At 49.1% G+C, this 20,890-nt stretch overlaps 1 protein-coding gene across 2 annotated transcripts in view; it reads left to right on the top strand.

The window, feature by feature from the left end:
* Positions 1–20,890, top strand: part of XYLT1 (xylosyltransferase 1) — a 278,553-nt gene that overhangs the window by 2,657 nt on the left and 255,006 nt on the right. Inside the window, exon 1 of one of the 2 annotated variants that reach the window (XM_040458948.1) lies at positions 5,686–5,709. The exons of the other annotated variant lie outside the window; for it this stretch is intronic. Within the exon in view, the coding sequence (XP_040314882.1) occupies positions 5,707–5,709 (3 nt within the window). The 5' untranslated portion in view covers positions 5,686–5,706. Of the gene's footprint in view, positions 1–5,685; positions 5,710–20,890 lie in introns of those variants that run through there. 2 annotated transcript variants of the gene reach the window in all.

The raw sequence follows: 20,890 nt of genomic DNA, 5'->3' as shown, positions 1-20,890 counted from the left end.
GAAAATGTTTACTTCCTGGGCCTTTACAGAAAAAAGTTTGCTGACCCCTGCTCTGCAGAAGGCTTTAATTTTACTTTATTTTTATTTACTTATTATATTTATTAATTACTGGCATTATTATTTACTTATTATTTGTATTTTTTAAAGTTTTGCCAGCTTTTTCTTATTGCCCTTTTTTCATTTTACCTTATTTATACACTTTGGGCCATTCTACATCTTTTTTTTAATTGAGATGTAATTGACACAAAGCATTATATTACTTACAGTCATACAGCGTAATGATTCAATATGTTTATAGACTGCAGAGTGTTCCCAGTAAATCTGATTACATCTATCACTACACATCGTTATAAAAAAAAAAAAAAAAGAAAGAAGTTGTTCTGAGAACTTTTAAGGTCTACTCTCTTAGCAACTTCCAAATATACAGTACAGTATTATATACTTCTTTTTTTTTATTTTTTTTAACGTTTATTTACTTTTGAGACAGAGAGAGACAGAGCATGAACAGGGGAGGGGCAGAGAGAGAGGGAGACACAGAATCGGAAACGGGCTCCAGGCTCTGAGCTGTCAGCACAGAGCCCAACGTGGGGCTTGAACTCACGGACAGTGAGATCATGACCTGAGCCGAAGTCGGATGCTTAACCGACTGAGCCACCCAGGCGCCCCTATATAGGCGCCCCTGTCTTTGCATCCTGCCTTGGTAGGATGAAGTGACAGAAACCAGAACAAACTTAGGCTTTGGGTTTCTGGTCCACGGGCTGGAAAGCTCTGAGGCTCCCTGATTTCTCAGATACCATCGTGCTGGTATGAAGATTGTTCTGGGTGAGCTCTGTTTCGTGTCATCCTGTTCTTTGTAAGCAAGAGGATTCACTGTCGGTGAAACTGGAAGGCCATATTATTCCTTTGTAAGGACTTTGCGTAGACACTCACAAGTTAGAAGAAGAAGAAAAAAAAAACCAACCCTTTGTGAAATCCCAGGACCTGGTCCCGCTGGGAGAACCTAGGGAAAGTGGTCACGGGAGGCACCCCAGAAAGGGAGGAAGCTGGCAGGATTGGCTTTCATGCTCTGCCATCACTGTCTTGAAATTCCTCACCGCTTTTAAACCAGGCACCCCCATCTTTGTTTTGCACCGAAGTGGCCTGGCCCTGGAAGCCAGCGACAGGCTCAGAGGACCCACGCGACAAGCCTTGCATGGAGGACGAGAGCAGCGTGTGCGGCGTCCTGTCCGCCAGCGGCTGAGCTCTCCTGACCCAGCGGCTGCATTGCCGACGAGCTAGCTTCCTCTGCCCTTGCTTTGTGCCGAGGGAAGAAAGACCAGTTTCAGTGATTTTCTGAATTAAGCAGTAGAGACCGTAAGCCTGCTCCTGCAGGGGGGGTTCAAAGCGAAGTTCGAATTACCTCCAGTTAAGGACGTGTTTGATGCTCACAACTTGAATGTAATTGCTTTGTAAGGACGGAGGCAGCACTTTTTCCTGCAGAGCCAGTGTGAGACCCCGCTTTTCTACGAGGGGGTTTCTTAAAGAAATTGGGCTCCCGTCCTGGCTGAGGTTGAGGTCCCTGGGGACTTCTGAGCGGTTGGGGTTTTCAGGCCACGGGTCACCAGTGGAAGTGTCCCAATGGGGCCCCTTCCTCCTGATCCCTGTGGGGAGGAATTTCATCCAGTGACCCTGCAGGTAGCTGATTGAGTCTGAAATAGCAGCCTCCCAACCCAGCAGGGACCAGAACAAGGAACATTGCAGTAATTTCTTCCCTCCTCCCCTCTGAACGATTGTTAATCAGGAGTCTTTTGGAAACAAAAAATAAAAGGAAAGCAAGAAAAAGGAGACCTACTTTGGCAAACCCAGTGGAAAACTACTGCTCTGTCTACAGGTCCCCCAAACTACCACTCTGTCTACAGCAAATGGGCGGTGGGCAGGCAGGGGGCCGCAGATGTCTCAGAAGCTCAGACACATCGGTGACCAGAGGGGTTGTTCGCACTTTGCGAGAACAGAAAGGCCGTTGGATGATCACAATTGTAACCATAAATAATTCTGTATCTGTTGTCATAGCTGCGGTCATTTATTGAGAGCATCTACTAGGTGTCAGGTTTTAGGCCACACCGTGCACATCTCCTAATTCCTACAACAACTGTGTGGCCCGGCTCCATTTTACAGATGAGAAGTCTGAGGCTCTCAAGGTTTGACCTGGCCAAGAGCATACGGCTGGTAAGGGGTAGGGTCGTGTTTGAGCTGTGTGCGACTCCAGGACTTGGGCCGTGTCCCCTGCACTGCCCCGTGATTGCACGGTCCCCTCTGAAACCACCGCCCTATGTTGTGATGTGGGGAGCTGGAGCATCAGTGAAGTTCTGGAAGGTCTATGCCTAAGCCGTGGGTTCCCAAAGTGTAACTGGGAGGCAGGTGGTACACAGGCAAACATTTTTTTTAAGTGTATTTGTTGTATTTAAGGGAAATACATATAACTGCTATATAAAACCTGTGGTTTTAGAGTGAACTAAAAGTTCACTCTCACAACACAAATTAAGAAAAGAAACCGTGAGTCTTTTAAATAAAAATAGCAGTGTGGGTGAGATGCTTGTTTGGCCCACTGGTTCCACTATTCTGGAAACATCTTGCCTAAGCAGTTGGAACAGCCCTGAATGTTGGGGGGCGGGGGGTTGACACGGAACTGGTTACCCTGACAAGCAGACTTTGTTCTCAGTGGGAAAGAAGCCGTGAGCCAACTTGTCAGCATTTTGGGTTCCATCGTCCACCGTGATGGTGCTGTCCCCTCCTCTTTCATAGTCACCGTCTTGTCACTTGTTGCCAAAACCCCAGACACTCTCGCTGACTTTCAGAATTGTTCACAAGTCTTAGCAAAAAGCCCTTACCCCAGCGTGTGGGGTTTCTCATCACCCCTGCCTACCGTGGGGTTGTCTTGTACCGGTCGATAGCTGATGGTGCCTCACTAGCCTTCTGTCTCTAGAATACACCAAGCCCAGTCTTACCTCAGGGCCTTTGCACTTGCTGTTCTTGCTGCCTCGGACTCCCTCCTGCCCCGGTATTTGCTTGGCGGATGCCTTCTTCTCATTCTGGTCTTCATTCTAACATCTGTCTTCTCAGGGGGGCTTTCCTGTTCACCTACTAAAGTCTCCCTCTCCCCGCATCTCTTTCTATGCAAATCTTTTTCTGTCAAAGACCAGATAGTAAGTATCTTAGGCTTGAGGACCATATGGTCTCTGTGGCAACTACTCAACTCTGTCATTGTTGTGCAAAAGCTTTCACAGGCAACATGTAAATAAATGGGGGTATTATTTTGTTAACACTCTACTTACAAAAACAGATGGCCAGCTGGATTTGACCCACACAGGCTGTAGTTGGCTGATCCCTGCTCTACTCTACTACCTTTTTAAGAATTTTTGTCATAACATTTATCACTATCTGAAATCATCTTGTTTATTTGTGTATAATTTTGTCTCTTTGTATCTACAATGTAAACCCAACGAAGGCAGGAATGTACCCTTCCTTCCTGTTTAGTTGGTATCTTTAGTGCCTCGCACACAGTGCGCACTCAGCAAATGTTTGTTCAATGGATGGATACTGTCACTATGGGATTCCTGTGTTCATTTATTCTCCAGACATGTATGGCTCACTTACTCTGCCCGTGGCCTCATATGGAACATTGGAAACGGAGCTCACGGACAAATACGTAGATGCTCATGGGAGCAGGTTATGGTTCGACGTGAGATGGGCCAGATGGGATGGATAAGTGGCTCTCAATAGTGGGGTATTAACTCTTAGGTGGTCAGCGGTGGCTTCTTGGAGCAAGCAGTGTCTGAGCCAAGCATGAAGGGGACATTCAGGCTCTCTGGGTAGAGAGGCAGCCTGGAAGAGCGTTCGTGCACAGGGAACAGCCTGGGCAACGGCGTGGTGGCAGGCACCCGTGTGGCTGTGTGCCGCGGGAAGGAAAAGCCATTCGGGGCTGCTGAGTAAAACCAGTCCAGACGTCACTGAAGGTCAGATGAACAGCAACAGGTGTAAGTTGAGAGTCCGGTTGGAGGAGTTCTTGTGAACAATTGACAAAGGTCTTTCTCTGAAATATGCAATTGGGCCCTGCATTTAAATGTGGGCTTTGGTTTCTGTGAACTCAGAGGTTCTGTTGCTCCAGAAGCTTAAAAATTCGTAGTCCATGGATCTGGCTTCTCAGTTGACCTGGCCCCAGTAATCTAGAGTTGGCCGACATTTGCAGGCGAGCTACCCGACATCCTATGTAATTGGTAGGTCTTGGCTCCCAAAATATACAGACGATGCTCATGAGTGGCCTTCCCTGGCTGTCACCCTGCCCTTGTGCGTACACCTAAAACCCATCGCTTGTCAGCAGGGAGTTAAGCACACAGAGAAAGGGCAGCAGATGGCATGGAAGAGTGGGGAATTGCAAGCCCCGAATAAAATTTTATTGAGGTGGGCCAGCCCTGCCGTTGACGAGGCGCTTAAAGGGAATTTGTGATTTGCAAAGCCAAAGACTGTTCTTGGTCGTCACTCTGGAGAGGGGAAGAATGCCTGAGACTTCGGGGACTCTGCCTCCAACTTCTAAGCCTTGGCCAAGCCCTAATGAGGCCAGAGCCAAGTTCAAGGGTAGAGGCTGATGCTGTCACAAGCCTTGGGGCTGCTGTGACAGGCGAGCCACAGCAGAAGGAAGCAGACCTTCATCAGCACCTAACAGGCCCTGGGGTGCTGATGGGGTGCACACATACTACGTGTGCACATGGCGGATTCTGTAACATCCACGTTACACTCTTCCTGCCAATAGTTACTTAGTATTCTTTATGTTTTTTAATGTTTATTTTTATTTTTGAGAGAGAGCATGTGAGTGGGGGAGGTGCAGAGAGAGAGGTAGACAGAGGATCAATCCAAAGCAGACTTCATAATGACAGCAGAAAGCTCAATGCGGGACTCGAGCTCACGAGCTGGGAGATCATGACCTGAGCCGAAGTCAGACACTCAACCGACTGAGCCACCCAGGCGCCCCAACATTTTTCTTTAAATGTGCTCACTATTTACTCGGGCTCAGCCTTAAGCTCTGCTATCCATAATGTCATAGTATGAATGAAACCCATTTTCTTCTTAAATATATCAAAGTAAATAAATTACTGTTAGGGGCGCCTGAGTGGCTCAGTTGGTTGAGCGTCCAGCTTTGGCTCAGGTCACGATCTCGCAGTTCGTGAGTTTGAGCCCCGCGTCGGTCTCTGGGCTGACAGCTCAGAGCCTGGAGCCCGCTTCAGATTCTGTGTCTCCCTCTGTCTGCCCCTCCGCTGCTTGCACTCTGTCTCTCGCATTGTTTCAAAAATAAACATTAAAAAAAATAAAAATAAAAAAATAAATAACCGTTAAAGTTTTTTCAGAAAGGTTTATTCATGAGCCACACGGGAGAACCTGGGTGCTGTTGTTTCTAGTGCCTTCGGCCTTATCCTCTTCAGTACTTGTGGGTTTGCTAGAAGGTGTTGTTGCCTCTGTTTTGTAGGCAAGGAAACAGAGACCCAGAGAAATTTAGCATCTCACCCAAAGTCACGCGGCTAAGAACCAGCAGAGTGTGGATTTGAACACAGATCTTTCTGGCTCTAAAGTCCCAAGTGATCTGCACCCACTTCTCAGAGGACAGAAAGGGAGAATGATGTCCAGACATGCCCTGGATTGGGCGGACAGATTTAAAGGTTCTCGGGACAGGCATAAATGGTAAGACTGAGGCCAGTCAGACTTCCTGCCCCTTCTCGGGAGGCAAAGACAGCTTCAGCCACCGACATGTAGAGTCCCGTGGATGTGGGCGTCAGACTCGCTCACACTGTGAGGATTGTTCCTGGGGCTCTGCCTCATGGCACAGAGAGCCCTTCGTCATTCCGTGAAATAGCCGTAATCAGTGTGGACTCCCACACGAAAGCCCAGGCAAGTGACTGTCCCCACTGCCCAGCAGCCAGGGCAGCAGGAGACCCCTTTTCTGTAGTGGAGATTCATTAGTATTCAGTCCTTATGGAAGGGCCTTGGAGGAAAAAATCATCGTAATGGGTTCTGAATTAGTCCAGCTGCCAGCCACTGGGGAAAGGCCACAGCGAGCAGACTCCGCTGCCCTTGAGCTACCTCAGTGATGGCCTTCTGTCCTGAGGTGGGCGGTTCTGTGGGGTGTCCGTCAACAGGCACCACCCCTGAGTAAGCAGCCCCGATGGGCAGGAGGACGTCAGCCTGCAGTTGTGGGGTGGAGCTTGGGGACGGAAGAAGGGGGGACCAGGAAGACCTGGGAAGCCCAGCGAGATCACCAGCAGGGAAGGGGACTGTGGCTGGCTGTGGCGATCCCATTTTTCCTTGAAAGTCTTCGCTTTCCAGCATTGAGGTCTCACATCTGGGTGACTGAGCTTGGGGTCACTGCTAGTCTATATGGAACCTTGTGGGTATGATAAAGTCCCCCCCCCCCCGCCCCCCTCAGAGGAAGACTAGAGAGAGCATCCCTGTGGGGAAGTGCCGGCCTACCCGGGCAAGACGTGAGGGCCACCGGCTGGATTGGGCGCCTACTTTGCAGTCCACAGACCATGGAGCCATCGACAGGGCCTCAAATGACAGCTACCTTATGTTTCAATAAAAACAAAAAATACACGTATCAGTTCTTTATTATTGTAAAACAAACTGTCTCAAAACCTGATGGCTTGAAACCGCCATTTTATTTGGTTGCTGGTTTTGTCAGGGTCAGGATTTCAGGAAGAGCTCTGCCGGGCGGTTTGTTTCTGCTCCGTGCGCAGCAGCTGGGGCTGGGCGATCCGTTTCTAGAATGATTTCTTCATCCATATGTTTGCCCTCTTGTTCCTTCCTGAGCTCCTTCTCTCTCCATGTGGCATCTTGTCTTCAGAGCCTTTGGCTGTGACTTGATTTTCTCATGGCAGGGTGGTCTCAGGGCAGCAACACTTCCAGTGTGGCAGCTGGCCTGCAGGAGGCAGGAAGTGGAGGCTGCCAGGAAGTGGAGGGCTCCGACTGGAACTGGCACGGCATCACTCCTGCCGTGTGCCGTTGCTCAAAGCGGTCACAGGGCCCGCCCAGATTCCAGGGGCTGGAAAAAGAGACCCCACCCCTCGTTGGGATGAGGGGGACGGGGTGTGTGTGGCAAAGTCACGATGCAGAAGAATATGTGGGTTGGGTGACGTCGTTGCAGTGCTCTCTGGAGAATACAGCCAGCCACACCTTCATGGCTGGGGGTGGAGCAGATTTAGGTGAAGGAGCTCACCTTCATGGGCAGATTTTTCAGGAGCCCCACAAGGAATTTTCTGGTTTGAGCTTCCCTTTGCCTCCCATCTAAAGAACAGTGAGAGGCAAGGCACAGGTGTATTGTTTTAAGATAAAAATATATGTGCAGTTCTTAATTCACTGCAGACTCTTCATGGGACCCTAATATTTGATCTGAAAGGTTGCTCTGGGGCACTTGGGTGGCCCAGTCAGTTAAGTGTCTGACTTCAGCTCAGGTCATGATCTCACCGTTCATGGGTTCGAGCCCCACATCGGGCTCTGTGCTGACAGTTCAGAGCCTGGAGCCTGCTTCGGATTCTGTGTCTCCCGCTCTCTGTGCCCCTCCCCCGCTCACACTCTGTGTGTGTGTGTGTGTGTGTGTGTGTGTGTGTGTGTGTGTGTGTCTCAAAAATAAATTAAAAGCAAGCAAGCAAGCAAGCAAGCAAGCAAGCAAGCAAGCTTGCTCTAATAGGGTAAACCAAGTCGCAAAGTGAAAATAGCCCCAGGGTGGGCACAGCTCCTGGGGGAGGGACATTGTATGGGGGAGGGACCATGGTGGTGTCAGGGCACGGTCAGGAAAGCAGCTGGCTTCTGTTTGGTGAGATCCCAAAGAAAAGGCCATCTGGCTTGGACCAGCTCACCTCCCACCCTGGTGTTTAAATCTGAAGTGGGTTTTATTGAGTCAATCAAGAAAGATTCAGTTATTGAAACGGAGGCAAATTCAGGCAGTAAATTGATGTTTTTGATTGAAATTTGCTTCCAAGCCAAGCCCTTGGGTCACTATTGGACATTCGCCTCCTTTTAAAAATATGGTGTAACAGGGGCACCTGGGTGGCGCAGTCGGTTGAGCGTCCGACTTCAGCCAGGTCACGATCTCCCGGTCCGTGAGTTCGAGCCCCGCGTCAGGCTCTGGGCTGATGGCTCAGAGCCTGGAGCCTGTTTCCGATTCTGTGTCTCCCTCTCTCTCTGCCCCTCCCCTGTTCATGCTCTGTCTCTCTCTGTCCCCAAAATAAATAAAAACGTTGGAAAAAATTAAAAAAATAAAAATAAATAAAAATAAAAATATGGTGTAACACATAACACGCACACCCACTCAACTGAACATTTTGGACCCTCGCTAAAAAAAATCTGAATAATTAGCCAAGCTAACATTTTTTTTTGGATAGTGCTAAACTTTGCAAAGCACAGTGGAAATAGATGTTGCATATCAATTATAACTGGAGAGGAGTTACCCTGTTCTTTTGAGGTGTTCCCATGCAAGGGCCCTAAAACTAGAAGGTGTGGTTTACAGCCTCATTTCTGCCCCTTATAAGCTGTGTCCATGGGCAGGTCACTGGTACTTACTGTGAACCTCACTTTCTTCGCCTATTGAATGAAAATGGTTATACCTATTTGATCCTGGAATTGGTTTAAGAATAAAATGATACCGCACTGTTTTTAAAAAGTGCTCTGTGAGTTCGGAAATTCTTCATGCATTGAGCTGTCACTGCTAATAATAGCATGGCAAATTTCTGTTGTCTGAGAGAATTAACATTAGCCATTTAAAAATTAAATGTATGGAGTCCGTAATTATTTTAAAACACAAAGTTTAAAAAAAGTTAACTGTATAACTCTGATATCTAGGTACAAGCTATGGTTGGAGCACTGCCTTATGTATACCTAAGTTCAATTTCGGCTAACCTAGGTGGTACTTTCTGAAATTAAAGCCTTGATCCTACAAAGACAAGTGAGTAAGGAGGCCATTACTTACAATGTTCTGCTGCTTTGAATAAACTTCACCCAGTAACTAAGCCCTAATATTGAATGGGCCAATAGAAACTAGTGGCTTCCTCTTATTCTAATAGACACAGATTCAGTTATTTATTAACAAATAGTTCATTGAGGGCCTACAAGGGGGCATTTCTCTTTGCCAAGAGCTGCCTCAATGGTTTCCAAATACCACTCTAATTGAACGTTGCTCTTAGGAGCTGGTGATAGGCATCTCAGACTCAAATCAAAGGGAGCAGGCTTCCCCTCCCCTACTTTACGGGAGAAAAGGTTGGTGGATCATATTTTTTTCTATATTAATTTTTTTTTTTTACTGTATCTTCTTCTTATATCTTTTGCATCTGAACCTGCCTGCCCATGCTAACATACAGTGAAAAATGCTGTCTGCAGTGCACTATTCAGTGCACTATTCAGTGTACTGAAAGTTATTTCCTTTGGAAGCATTGCCTGTTTCATTGGGTCTGCAAACAACATGATCACTCCTAAATTTAAGGACGGCTGGAATATGCAGTGTACCAGGGAGGGGCAGATCTGGCCCTCTGTTTGTGTTTGTGTAAATAAAGTTTTATTGGAACACAGCCATACCCATTCATTTCCATATTGTCTATGGTGCATGCTTTGACCCTAAGGCAGAGGTGAGTAGTTGGAACAGAGACCTCATGGCCTGCAAAGCTGAACATATTTATTATGTGACCCTTTACAGGAAACGTTTGTTGGCCTCCGTGCAATACCATGGTGAGGGCCTGACAACACAGAAGCAAACTGGCTTTTTCACTCTGAACCTCCCCGGGGCTAGAAAGCTACAGAGGCTACCATCTCGCCATCTCGCGACAAGACTCCGTTTGAGAATTCCACTTTTCCTTCAGAACCTATAGCAAATATGACAGGCAGGAAGATCATGTTTTGTTTTGTTTTCATTTGTTTCATTTTATTTTATTATTTTATCTTATTTTTTTTTTTTAATGTTTTCCTTTTTAAGGGAACATTAGGTTACGGTTAAAAAGAAAAGGGAAGGGAGATTTGAATTTATGTAATTTGGTTCAAATCCCACCTCTGTCATTAGTTGACACATTCCGTTCTTCATTTAGTCAACCGGTTATGTACTTACTGAGTATCTAGTCGTCGCTGCTGCTCAAGTATGTATCCCTAAGGCGTGAACACCTACTTATTGTAGCGGATCCTAGGGCGTCCTGCTTATCTATTGCCGTGGAACAAATTGCTCACAAACTTAGTGGCTTAAACAGTTACTTATTATTGCCGTGGAACAAATTGCTCACAAACTTAGTGGCTTAAACAGTTACTTATTAGCTCTTAAAGTTTCGTGGGCTGACTGGGCTTAGCTGGACGGTTGTCCCTTGGATTTTTTTGTGTGTGTTGCAGTCAGATAAGGGCCGGGGCTGCAGTCAGTCATCTTAAGGTTTGGCTGGGCTGGATGCTCAACGTGTCTCATTCATGCAGCTGGCAGCTGGTGCTGACGGCTGGCTGGGAGCTCATCTGGAGCTGTCGACTAGAGCACATGTGACTTGGGCTTCTCGCGGAATGATGGCCGGGTTCCAAAAAGACGCTTCCCAAGAGTGAATGTTCCAAGAGTCCCAGCAGGAGCTTTCTTATCACCTAGGCTCTGAGCTCCCAGAACACCCCTTCTGCCCCATTCTGTTGGTCAAACAAGTCACTAAGGCTAGCCCGGTTTTAAGGGGGAAGAAGACCCCACCTCTCCATGACTGGAACGTCAAAGATTTTGTGGGCATCTTGAATCTGGCAGACAGATGCATACAGTGGGGAGCCAGCAACAATGGCTCTTCTGTGAAAATGTAACTTTTACAAGTGACAGAGAAAAAGAAGGTCTGATGATAAGAGAGCTTTTAATAGGGTGGTTTGGTCTGGAGAAGGGCCAGAGAAGGCTTCTTGGGGGATGAATAAGGTGGGATGTGAAGGTTGAGTGCAGTTAGCCAGGTGAAGAAGGGAGGAGAGAGTAATCCAGGCACAAGAAACAATCTGTGCAAATGTCCTGGGGCAGGGCCACAAGAAGACTGGTGTCCCTAGAGCTGAGTGAGTGAGGGGGAATGTGGTAGGAGATAAGGCTTTCTAGTTGGATGCTGCAGGCCACAGTTCCTCATCCCTCTTAGCCTCAGTTGTTACCACTTGAGGCTGTTGTGAGGATAAATGAGGGGTAAGTCAGTAAAGCCTTCTTGTGGCTTCTGCTTGTGCTGGATCAAGTGGTGGTTGGGAGGGAGGCAGGTTTAGACTAGGAATCAGTTGGTTTGTATATGAAAGGGGTGCCCCTGGCTGACCTTTTGCTGTGTGTAAGAACTGGAGAATTGTCCAGCTCTGGGAGGAACCCCAATGCCAGAGCATCAAGAATACAGAAAATATGAAAATATAGGGTTAATATAATCCTCCCTGTGATGCATGGATGCCGGCTGGACAAAGACAGAATCTAAGAAAACACAGTGAGAACAGCCCCGCTCTTTGCTCACGTGTGGACACTGAGAATGTCTCCTGGGAAGTTGTGAGAGAGTGTGGAGCTAGCCCAGGGCCCCCAAAGTACAGGGGTGTGCAGTGGTGATACATAGATGTATCCTGTCATCAGAAATGCCACCTCTTTTCTGAGTAGAGCGTCAGGGGCACACACAGGCCAACTGTTGCCGTGTAGTCCCTGTGGGTTGTATGCCGTGAGCGTCTACGGTGTGTCAGGCTCTGGGCTAGGCTTTGGGGGGATAATGGTGAGCATGTAGGCACATCCTCTGGCCTCCTGGAGTTTTTAATTTAGTGGAGGAGACTGAGGTTAATGAGAGTGTGCAAGGGGGGCCTGAACCAGTCTGAGGCACCAGGGGGGCCTTCCTACAGAACTGGCATTGTAGCTGAGTTTGGAAGGGTGTTTTGAGAATGCTTGGTGTGGGCTAGAAAAGGGGAAAACCGGATTTAGCAACCATGGAATGCATTTTTCTCCCAGCGTTGAAGGACCTGTGAACACCTCTGTGCGGAGAACTGGGACTGACACCTCCTTTTGGGGGTTCACGTCTGGCCTCTTGCAAGGTTGAATTTCTCGGGGTGTACTTTTCCTCGTGGTGTATCTAAGCTTGAGTGACAATGAGTTTCAGGGAAAAAGTGCGGAGTATCCCTGTCCCTATTCACCTTCCAGTCACACTCAGCCCATATTAGTCACTGTAGTGAGCTACTGAACAGATGCAGATATAGCGAACATGGGCTGGATTGCAAATCAGGTGTAGGATTCGAGAGGTTATATATCCCTTCTTCCTTTTTCCCAACAGTAGGACCATCAGGAAAATGAGAGTGCAGCTGGAGAGATCCCCCTGTTAAGGTGTTCCTTGGTTGGGAAAGCAAATGTCATTAGATCCCTTTGGAGCTTCATCAGTTGGGCCACCTTCCAAGATGGTGGATGGTGGTTGACAGGGAGAACCCAAACATGAGAGGAATTTCCATCAGAGTCGGAAAGAACTTTGATTACTTAGATTCCTGAGAGCCTCTCTGCCTTCTCCCTTCTCTGCTCTGCCCAAGAAATGCTAATCTCCAAGTGAGTCCTTCCCCCACTCCAATCCTTGGTATTTGTAAGATTGGAATGTGGTTGTCATGGCATTTAATCTGTTTACATGGGTTTTATTCTGGTCTCTAACTACACGGGAGGCAATGTGCTTGAGTCCAAGCAGAGTTAAGCCTGGAGTCATGGAATCCTTGGGGTATGTGTGTGTACTCGGACCACCTCACATGGATGCATTTTGCCGTCCACGCCTCTACATCTCCATGCTGCTCACATATTGTTCGTGTGAATGATTGCCTTAGACTTGGGCTGAAGTGTAGCCATGAGAACGTAAGCTCTGCCTCATCAGGATATAGATCTTCAGCTGCAGGGTCTGTGGATAACACTGGAAGGGGGAGAGATTTGGGGACCCAAAGAAGCAACCATGCATGCACTGTTCACACATAACCTTCAAGCCAAGCTGGTGTGGGGTGAGCAACTGGGCGCCTGCCCATTAAAAACATCATCTCTTACAGGGCGGGAAGATCACCTTCCCCCTGCTTTGTCTACCAAGAAATCTGAATGGGCTTTCGAAAAATAATGGGCCAGTAGAAAGAAAACATCCTTTTCTCCCTCAGCCGCCTTGCCACCTACTGTTGGGAGCCCGGCTGAGAGTCAGCAGGGGATGTCATGATTTAACAGCTGGACCGCCCATGTACCTAACAGTCAGTAAGATAGGCCTCCTGTTCATCAGACAGAGGCCTTGGCCAGCACTAGGTTTTTTTTCTAGAGCCTTTTGGCTTCTTTTGAAGCCAGGTGAGTATTTTGTCATTTGCACAGAACAGAGCTGAAGCGGGACGTTTCATAGTTCCGCTGTCTGACCCAGAGCTATCAGAGATGGGAGGTCTCGGAAAAGTCACCCTCTTGAGCAGTGACCCCCAAACTCAGAGCCAGCCAAGGAGTGTTTTCAGCCGCTCTTAGAAGTGGTTTTTCTCCATTCAGTGTCACAAGGCCTGATGGCCAAAAGACTTCTTCAAAAAATAATCAACTTAACTTTCGTCGAGTGAAGTGACAGGGATGCCTTATAAGCAATTTTTGGTGGCAGGACATTTTTAGCAGCCCAAGGTGAAACTACCAGTTCCTTGGAGAGTGAGACAATATAATTCAATTTGGATATAATTAATTAATTGGGAAGCAAATTGCATTAAGCAGATAGCTCTTGGCTTTAATGTTGCACTCTATCCGGAAACGAGCACCATGAAGGGGGTTATCATGTTACTATTTTATTTTTTATTATCAACATCAACAGCAGCAACTACAACTGACAAAATTTGTACAAATGTATGTTACAGGCGCTGTGTTGAATGCTTGGCCTGCATGAGCTTGTATAAGCCCTACAAATGGGCTGCGAAACACACGCGACTGTGATTCATGTTCTACGGTGTAGATGACTGAGTTGTCCCAAGACCTCCAGGCCGTACGGGCTGAGTTGCAGGGTGCAGACCCAGGCAGTGAGGTTCCGGGGCCCCGTTTCTTTGCTGCTGAGTGGGCAGTCCAACCTCTTCATTACAGTGTTTACAGCATTCTATGGAATATGCAAGAAATCTCATGCAGTGACAATGATGGCAGGCAACAGCATCAAAGTGTAGTGTACCTGGTGGCCCAGGAACGTCCAGGCACTTTCTCTGCTCACTGAGGACTCCTCTGATGCACCTCTCTCATGTGCATTTTTGGATTTCGTGAAGAAGCAAGTGAAATGAGGGAGGCAGCCAAGCACGCTGGGCCGAAGGGGAGCCATTGAGGTATTGGCTTTGGGCATCAGCAGAGGTCAAGGTTTCGGTTCTGTGCCCGACACGGGTAGTGTAAACCCAATAGCAGCAAAGGCAAGGGGGTCTGTGCTGGCCATTCCCATTGTGGTTGGGTCATTGTCTGCTACAGCAGAGGAACCCCTGAGCTTGACTCTGGCTGTCTCAGAGACCCTGTCGGTCACCTGGTAGTATTCAGTGTTCCTTTTGAGTCTTGTCTGCAGCTAAAACCCTATCTTACCCATGCCCTTCGGATATCAATGCGCCAGAAACTATTGAGTACTTCCAGAGGGCATTCTTTCTCAACGTGTGACCATCCCTTCTTGACTCCCTGCATGAGGAGGTAGGAAGGTAACCGTGATTCTCAAAGTCAAGAGCACACACACCGTTGCTAATTTGCTTAGGCATGAGGGGGCTTGAGGGGCCGTGAAGATACTGGGGGACCCAGGCTGCCAGGCCCTTTGAATTCTTTGGTCTAATGTGTGTGTTTCAGTTTTGTCCTTGCCTTCAAACTGCTGGCCTCTTTCAGATCCCTTTCTTATTTTCTGCTTTCCAGTAAACTCCAAAATAGAATTAAATTGCAAGTTGGAAATGGACCTGTTACTCTTTCTGGCTCTGAAGAGGGAGGTTGGGGCACACTTTGGGCAGCTTCCTGCTCTTTCTGTTCACTTTTAGAAGCTGGTTCGGAAGAAGGGCTTTGTAATTTTCACCCTTTTTCCCCATGACCGAGGCTTTCTCCAGTTTTGATATGTGTCGTTATGGGCGGATCCTTTGGCCCGGTTTCTAGAACTCAGTCTGGGCCCTGAGTACTATCTAAATATGGCCTCTGAACTCAGAACAAGCCTCGAAATGTCACACAAGGGCCTCCTGATGTCCCTTCCTCCCTAAATTTAACATTTCTTACTCTTCTAGAAGCTAACCACGTGTCAACCAAGGATATTGTGGTCCCCTCCAGTGAGTCTCGAATAAACTAGGGGAATGTTTCCAGTTTGAGGCTGAAAATCAGGTACCTGGTTAGGAAAATTCTGAGTGTGCAACTGTGAGCATCCAGGTACGAAACTCAGGAGTGAGCATGAGCCACAAGGAAGCCGAGATGGTCTCCGTGACGTCCCGGAGGTTCTGGCTCAGAAGACTTCCTGAGAAGCTGCAGGATGTTCACCTGAACCATTGAGTGAGCTCTTAGCCAGTGCGCATCACTGGGCCCAGGAGGGGCTTTAAAAAAGCCTGATTCCGTTCCTTCCTTACAAAGAAATCTGCATTATTTCCATTTTACAGAGCAGGTAGCTGAGGCCTGGCTTCGAATGCAGACCGGCCTGATTGGCAAGGCTGGCTGCCACAGTGGACTCTGTACGGTGCTGGTTTTAGCCAGAGGCCTGCACACGGCTGGTGAGCAGGCAAGAAAATGGATGAATGAATGAATGAGTGAGGCCACGAGGTTCCAGGCAAGAGGGTGACTCGTGAAAGACTGTATGACCCTTGCAGGAAGAGACACTCCCTGCTCTTCGGTTTATCTTCTGTTGCATCTGCACACCGGGCCCCAGTACCTAGCCTGTTCGAAGCACACCAAATAATTTTTTAATGAACACTGAACGCATTACTGTTGCATTGACCATTTGGCTTTTTAGCATCTCCCTCTTTGTCCCAGGGGTCTTGTGATCTCTTTTGACCCTGAGCGTCCAAGGGCTGTTGGGGAAGTTGGAGCGAACGCAGCCTCTCTTCCCTGAGGCCGCCTTCGCTCCACGTGTCTTCCCGTCTGCTTTCCAGATGCGCAAATGACTCATCAGCTCCCCGCAGCTCTCTCAAACCCGCTTTTTGTCTTCTCCGCTCTCTTTCCTGATCTCCTGGGCACAGCTCTTGGCTGCGAGTGATGGAAACCAACCCGGTCTAGTTCAGGCCCCAAGGGGGAATTTGGTGGCTCCCAGATGCTGGTTCACAAGAACCCTAGGAGAGACCTCCCTGATGCATGGAGAGGGGACATGGTGTGCCCCAGGTCACACAGCTGTTAATTGGAGGAGGGCTGGGGAGAGCGTGACAGTTTCGAGAAGAAGCTGCGTGAGGGGGGAGACTGTTCTGTTCGCCGCTGTGTGTGCCTAAAACAGTAACACGTGGCACACAGTAGGTGCCTACGACACTTTTGTTGAATGTAGAGAATACGTGGATTGGTGAAGTATTGAGACCGTCTCAGGCACTGCACGTAACGGAGAGCTGGCCCGCCTCAGTCTCAGCCTGGGTCTCCGGGCTCAAGAAGGCCCCGCGGTGGACAGCCGTCTCTCAGTTCTTGCATCACGCCGTCTCGGCTGACCACAGCAAGCTGTGGCCCCCGAGGAAGATGCCAGAAGCGGAGTTTCCTGCCAAGGGTTTTCTGATGCCATCCCCGTGAATTCCGACTCCCCGGGGCTCCCAGCGGGTGAGAACAAGGGCTGGCTGTAACTGAGCCCCTCGTCTCTGGGTGGGGTGTGTGGTGAATGGAAAGTCAGCCGCTCGGGCCTCGTGGCTTGGCCTCCGCGAGCCGGGATGTTTCATAAAGTGACTTTTCAAGGCCTTCTCCCCTCCGCTGCTCTTTGGCAGCCACACCAACTCTCTAGAACTGAGCAGGCCTTGTGTCTGTTGGGAAGAAAGACGTGAAAACGAGGGCTGGAACGGACTCAGGGCTCCGATTCCAGGAGAAACAGGGCGCCGTGTTGTGCTGCCGCGGGTAGCAGAGCCGACAAGCGGCACATTCATTCCTAGGCCTGGGTTTCCTCCCTCCATGGCACCAGACCCCCGCTCTGCACAGCCGCGGTGAGGACCAGTGGCATCAGCGGCGTGGAGAGGTGGCGGGGGGAGCGAGCGAGGCCATCCGTTTGTCCAAGGGAACTTTAAGTACCGATTTTCTAAGCCGAGTTCCCCCTCCAGAAAGCTGGGTGCCGGTATCTGCTCTGTATCCTGTGTGAACGGTGCCCCCTGGAGGTGTGCCAGGAGCCGACCCTTGCGTGGAGACAGGGATGCGTATGTTCATTGTTGCAGCCCTCCGCGTGCCTATCTGTGCCGTCTCTTGTCATCTGCGCCACGTCTGTCTCTCTGGGTGAGCCCGTGTCCTATGTGTGTGGCCACAGCTCTAAAATACCGTGCATCGGTGTGTTCCTGAGAGAGAGAGGCTGCCTGGATTCAAATCATGACCATGTGACCCTGACAGAGCCACTGAACCCAGTAAGCCTTGGTTTTCTCACCTGTATGATGGGGCTGAGAACAGTTCCCACTTCACAGGATAATTAGGAAGGGGAAATGCGGCAGCGCCTGGCCCCAAGTAAGTGGCTGGCAAGTCTGTCGCTGCTGCAACAAGACAGCTGTGCTCTTTCAACTGTGCACACGTGTGTGCGTGCACATGCTTCCGTGTGCCCTACTTCATGTTGTCAGCTTTGACAGGAATTGTGTCCGTTTTTTCTCTCGATTTCTGAGCAAAAGATCCAGCGCTTTGAGGTGGGAAGTGACAGCATCAGAACCTCTTCTGGTCTCTCTGGGGCTGCACAGCCTGTTCAGTCTCCCATCTGGGCAGGGGAGAGGTGTCCGTCCCTCTCAGTGCCCGGCACCTTCTGCTCACGCATGCTGGCACCCTCCCCTTGAGCTCTCCCCCTCCCCCCCACACACCATCTTTCTGAGGCCAGTACAGTTTCCCAGAAGGGCCTTAAAAAATTCTCCAGTCTGGGCACCTGGGTGGCTCAGTGGGTTAAACGTCCAACGCCGGCTCAGGTCACGATCTCACGGTTTGTGGGTTTGAGCCTCGCGTCGGGCTCTGCGTTGACGGCTCCAGGTCTGGAGCCCGCTTCGGATTCTATGTCTCCCTCTCTCTCTGCCCCTCCCCTGCTCGTGCTGTGTCTCTCAAAGATAAATAAACGTAAAAAAAAAAAATTTTTTTTAACATTCTCCAGTCTGAACTGCAGAATCTCTTTGTCCCTAATGCATACCGTGGACTCTCCTCATCTAGCTCCTGGCTCCCGAAGGCAAGCCCAGGGTTTCAGGCTGGGCGTGGACTCACCAGAGCCCTTGTGTCTGACATAGACATGAGTGTGAGCCGTTCCTGGGTGGGCATCTGGGAGAGGGACTTTCACCTCCTCCTGCATGAACACCCTCTGTGGCTCTTGGTCAGAGACAGAGCAGTGAGAGGAGGAGCCCTGGGGAAGAGTCTTAGGTCCAGATCCTTGCTCCACCACTGACGGTGTGACCTTGGGCATGTCATTCGCTCTTTCTGAGCATCGGGTTTCTCATCTGTCGAACGGCTGCAGCTGCCTTGAGGCTGGAGGTTCCCTATGAGGACCAAAGGGGGTTCTTCCCATGAAACCCTCAGAACAATGCCTGGCCTGCAGGCAGTTGTGTTAGCCGCTGTTGGCTTGTCCTCTGTGACTCATCCGTCTTGTCTTGTCTTCATTTATCTCCTTCGTGAGTGAGGCCTTTCCTCTCGGGGCTGTGCCGGTGGCCATTTTGTACCAGTCGTTCACGCAGTAGGCCACCAGTAAGTGTTTGGTGACGTATTCCATTACCCATTCATTTAAAAAGTAAGATAGAGGGGCGCCTGGGTGGCGCAGTCAGTTAAGCGTCCGACTTCAGCCAGGTCACGATCTCGCGGTCCGTGAGTTCGAGCCCCGCGTCGGGCTCTGGGCTGATGGCTCAGAGCCTGGAGCCTGTTTCTGATTCTGTGTCTCCCTCTCTCTCTGCCCCTCCCCCGTTCATGCTCTGTCTCTCTCTGTCGCAAAAATAAATAAACGTTGAAAAAAAATTTTTTAAATAAAAAGTAAGATAGAGAAAACACACACCCAGGTACATAGGATAGGACGAGCCTGATGTCGGAAGAGCTTAGCCATGGACAATTTCACCTTCCTTGGAGGTGTTTGCCGCCCCGTGGAAGAAACCATTGCTTTACAAGGGATTCCATGTTCCAAATCCCCCAAATAACGCCCTCCCGAGTTTCACTCTCATTTTTTGTTGCAGTTGATTTTGTATTTCCATGTGTTAACCATCTTTTAAAAACTTTACCTGTGATCCACCTTTGCAACCCAGAAACCATTTTTAAAAAATTTTTTTTTTCAACGTTTATTTATTTTTGGGACAGAGAGAGCCAGAGCATGAACGGGGGAGGGGCAGAGAGAGAGGAAGACACAGAATCGGAAACAGGCTCCAGGCTCTGAGCCATCAGCCCAGAGCCCGACGCGGGGCTCGAACTCACGGACCGGGAGATCGTGACCTGGCTGAAGTCGGACGCTTAACCGACTGCGCCACCCAGGCGCCCCCAGAAACCGTTTTTTTAAATGTTTGTTTATTTTTGAGAAACAGTGCGAGTGGGAGAGGGGCAGAGAGAGAGGGAGGCCCAGAATCCCAAGTAGAGCTGGCAGCACAGAGCCCGACGCGGGGCTCGAACTCACGAGCTCTGAGATCATGACCTGAGCTGAAGTCGGACGCTTAACGGACTGAACCGCCCAGGCGACCCCGAGAGCCGTTTTCATGTCTCCACAGTCTCTTCCATCTGACTTCCCAGCAGTGCACAGTTTGTCTTTTTCAGATCCACTCAACACCATTTTGTGAACATCGTGGAAGCATTTTGTAGTCTCCCTATTAATCATTCGATTTAGTGTGTGGTTTTCCATTGAGCTGATGTGCCTTCGTGAATGCTCCCGTTCCCTTATTGTTCAGTGTTTAGATATTCTTGTTGTTATTTTAAATAAATAACCTTGTAAGTATTTTTGAACATACGGCTTTTTTTTCTCCCCCCAAGTATTTCCGTACTAAATTTTCAAGCAGGATACAACAGGCCAACAAATACTCCACAAATGCCAGGTGCGCCCAAATGTTGTGGAGGCTGACGTGGTAGTAACAACCACGGCTGCTACCCCCTTTGTTGAACAGTTAAGCCGGGCCTTCTCCTGAGTGCTTAACATGGATTCTTCTATTTTGTCCCCTCAGCTTCTTGAGAAGGAGATGTTATTATTCCCATTTTACAGAGGCGGGAACTGAGGCAAAATAGAAGTTAAGTGACCTGCCCAGAAACATAGAGAAGAATGTTACAGGAAGCCACCCATTCCCTGGGTTGTAGAACGTTACAAGTAATTACATCAGCAAGCTCCAAGTTGTCCTGGCCAGGTCTTGGGGAAAATCATAACCACTCCTGCCACATTAGTTTGGAAATGCTAAATATGGATCCATAAGTATATCTCCACATATAAATCTAGGCAGTAATTGAACTTCCCAGAAGTCCCTTCTGACTTTCACAAAGACTGCCCCCGCCCTGCACTGCACTGCACTGTTCTTGGTACCCGCCAGGCGGAGCGAGGGGTGGTTTGAGCAGTTGATCTGAAGCCCTCTTCCCCTTGCTTCCTGTGCCTCTTCCTCTGCGACCTTCCTCCACTCCGGGGTCTTCATATACCATCTCCCTTCCAGCGTTCCCAGCTGTTCTCCGAAACAGCTCATCCATCCTGAGGTTGAGTTGAATATGGAGTTCATTCCAGAGAGAGTTGCATTTGGTCAAGGACTGATGTCCAAGAATTGGCTCTGAATAATATGTTGTAGAAGCATGTGTGTGTGTGTGTGTGTGTGTGTGTGTGAGAGAGAGAGAGAGAGAGAGAGAGAGAGT

The sequence above is a fragment of the Herpailurus yagouaroundi genome, unplaced genomic scaffold, assembly GCF_014898765.1.
Source record: "Herpailurus yagouaroundi ecotype Mexico unplaced genomic scaffold, PumYag 222, whole genome shotgun sequence".
Taxonomy (NCBI): Eukaryota; Metazoa; Chordata; class Mammalia; order Carnivora; family Felidae; genus Herpailurus; species Herpailurus yagouaroundi.
This window is presented reverse-complemented; position numbering and strand designations above follow the sequence as displayed.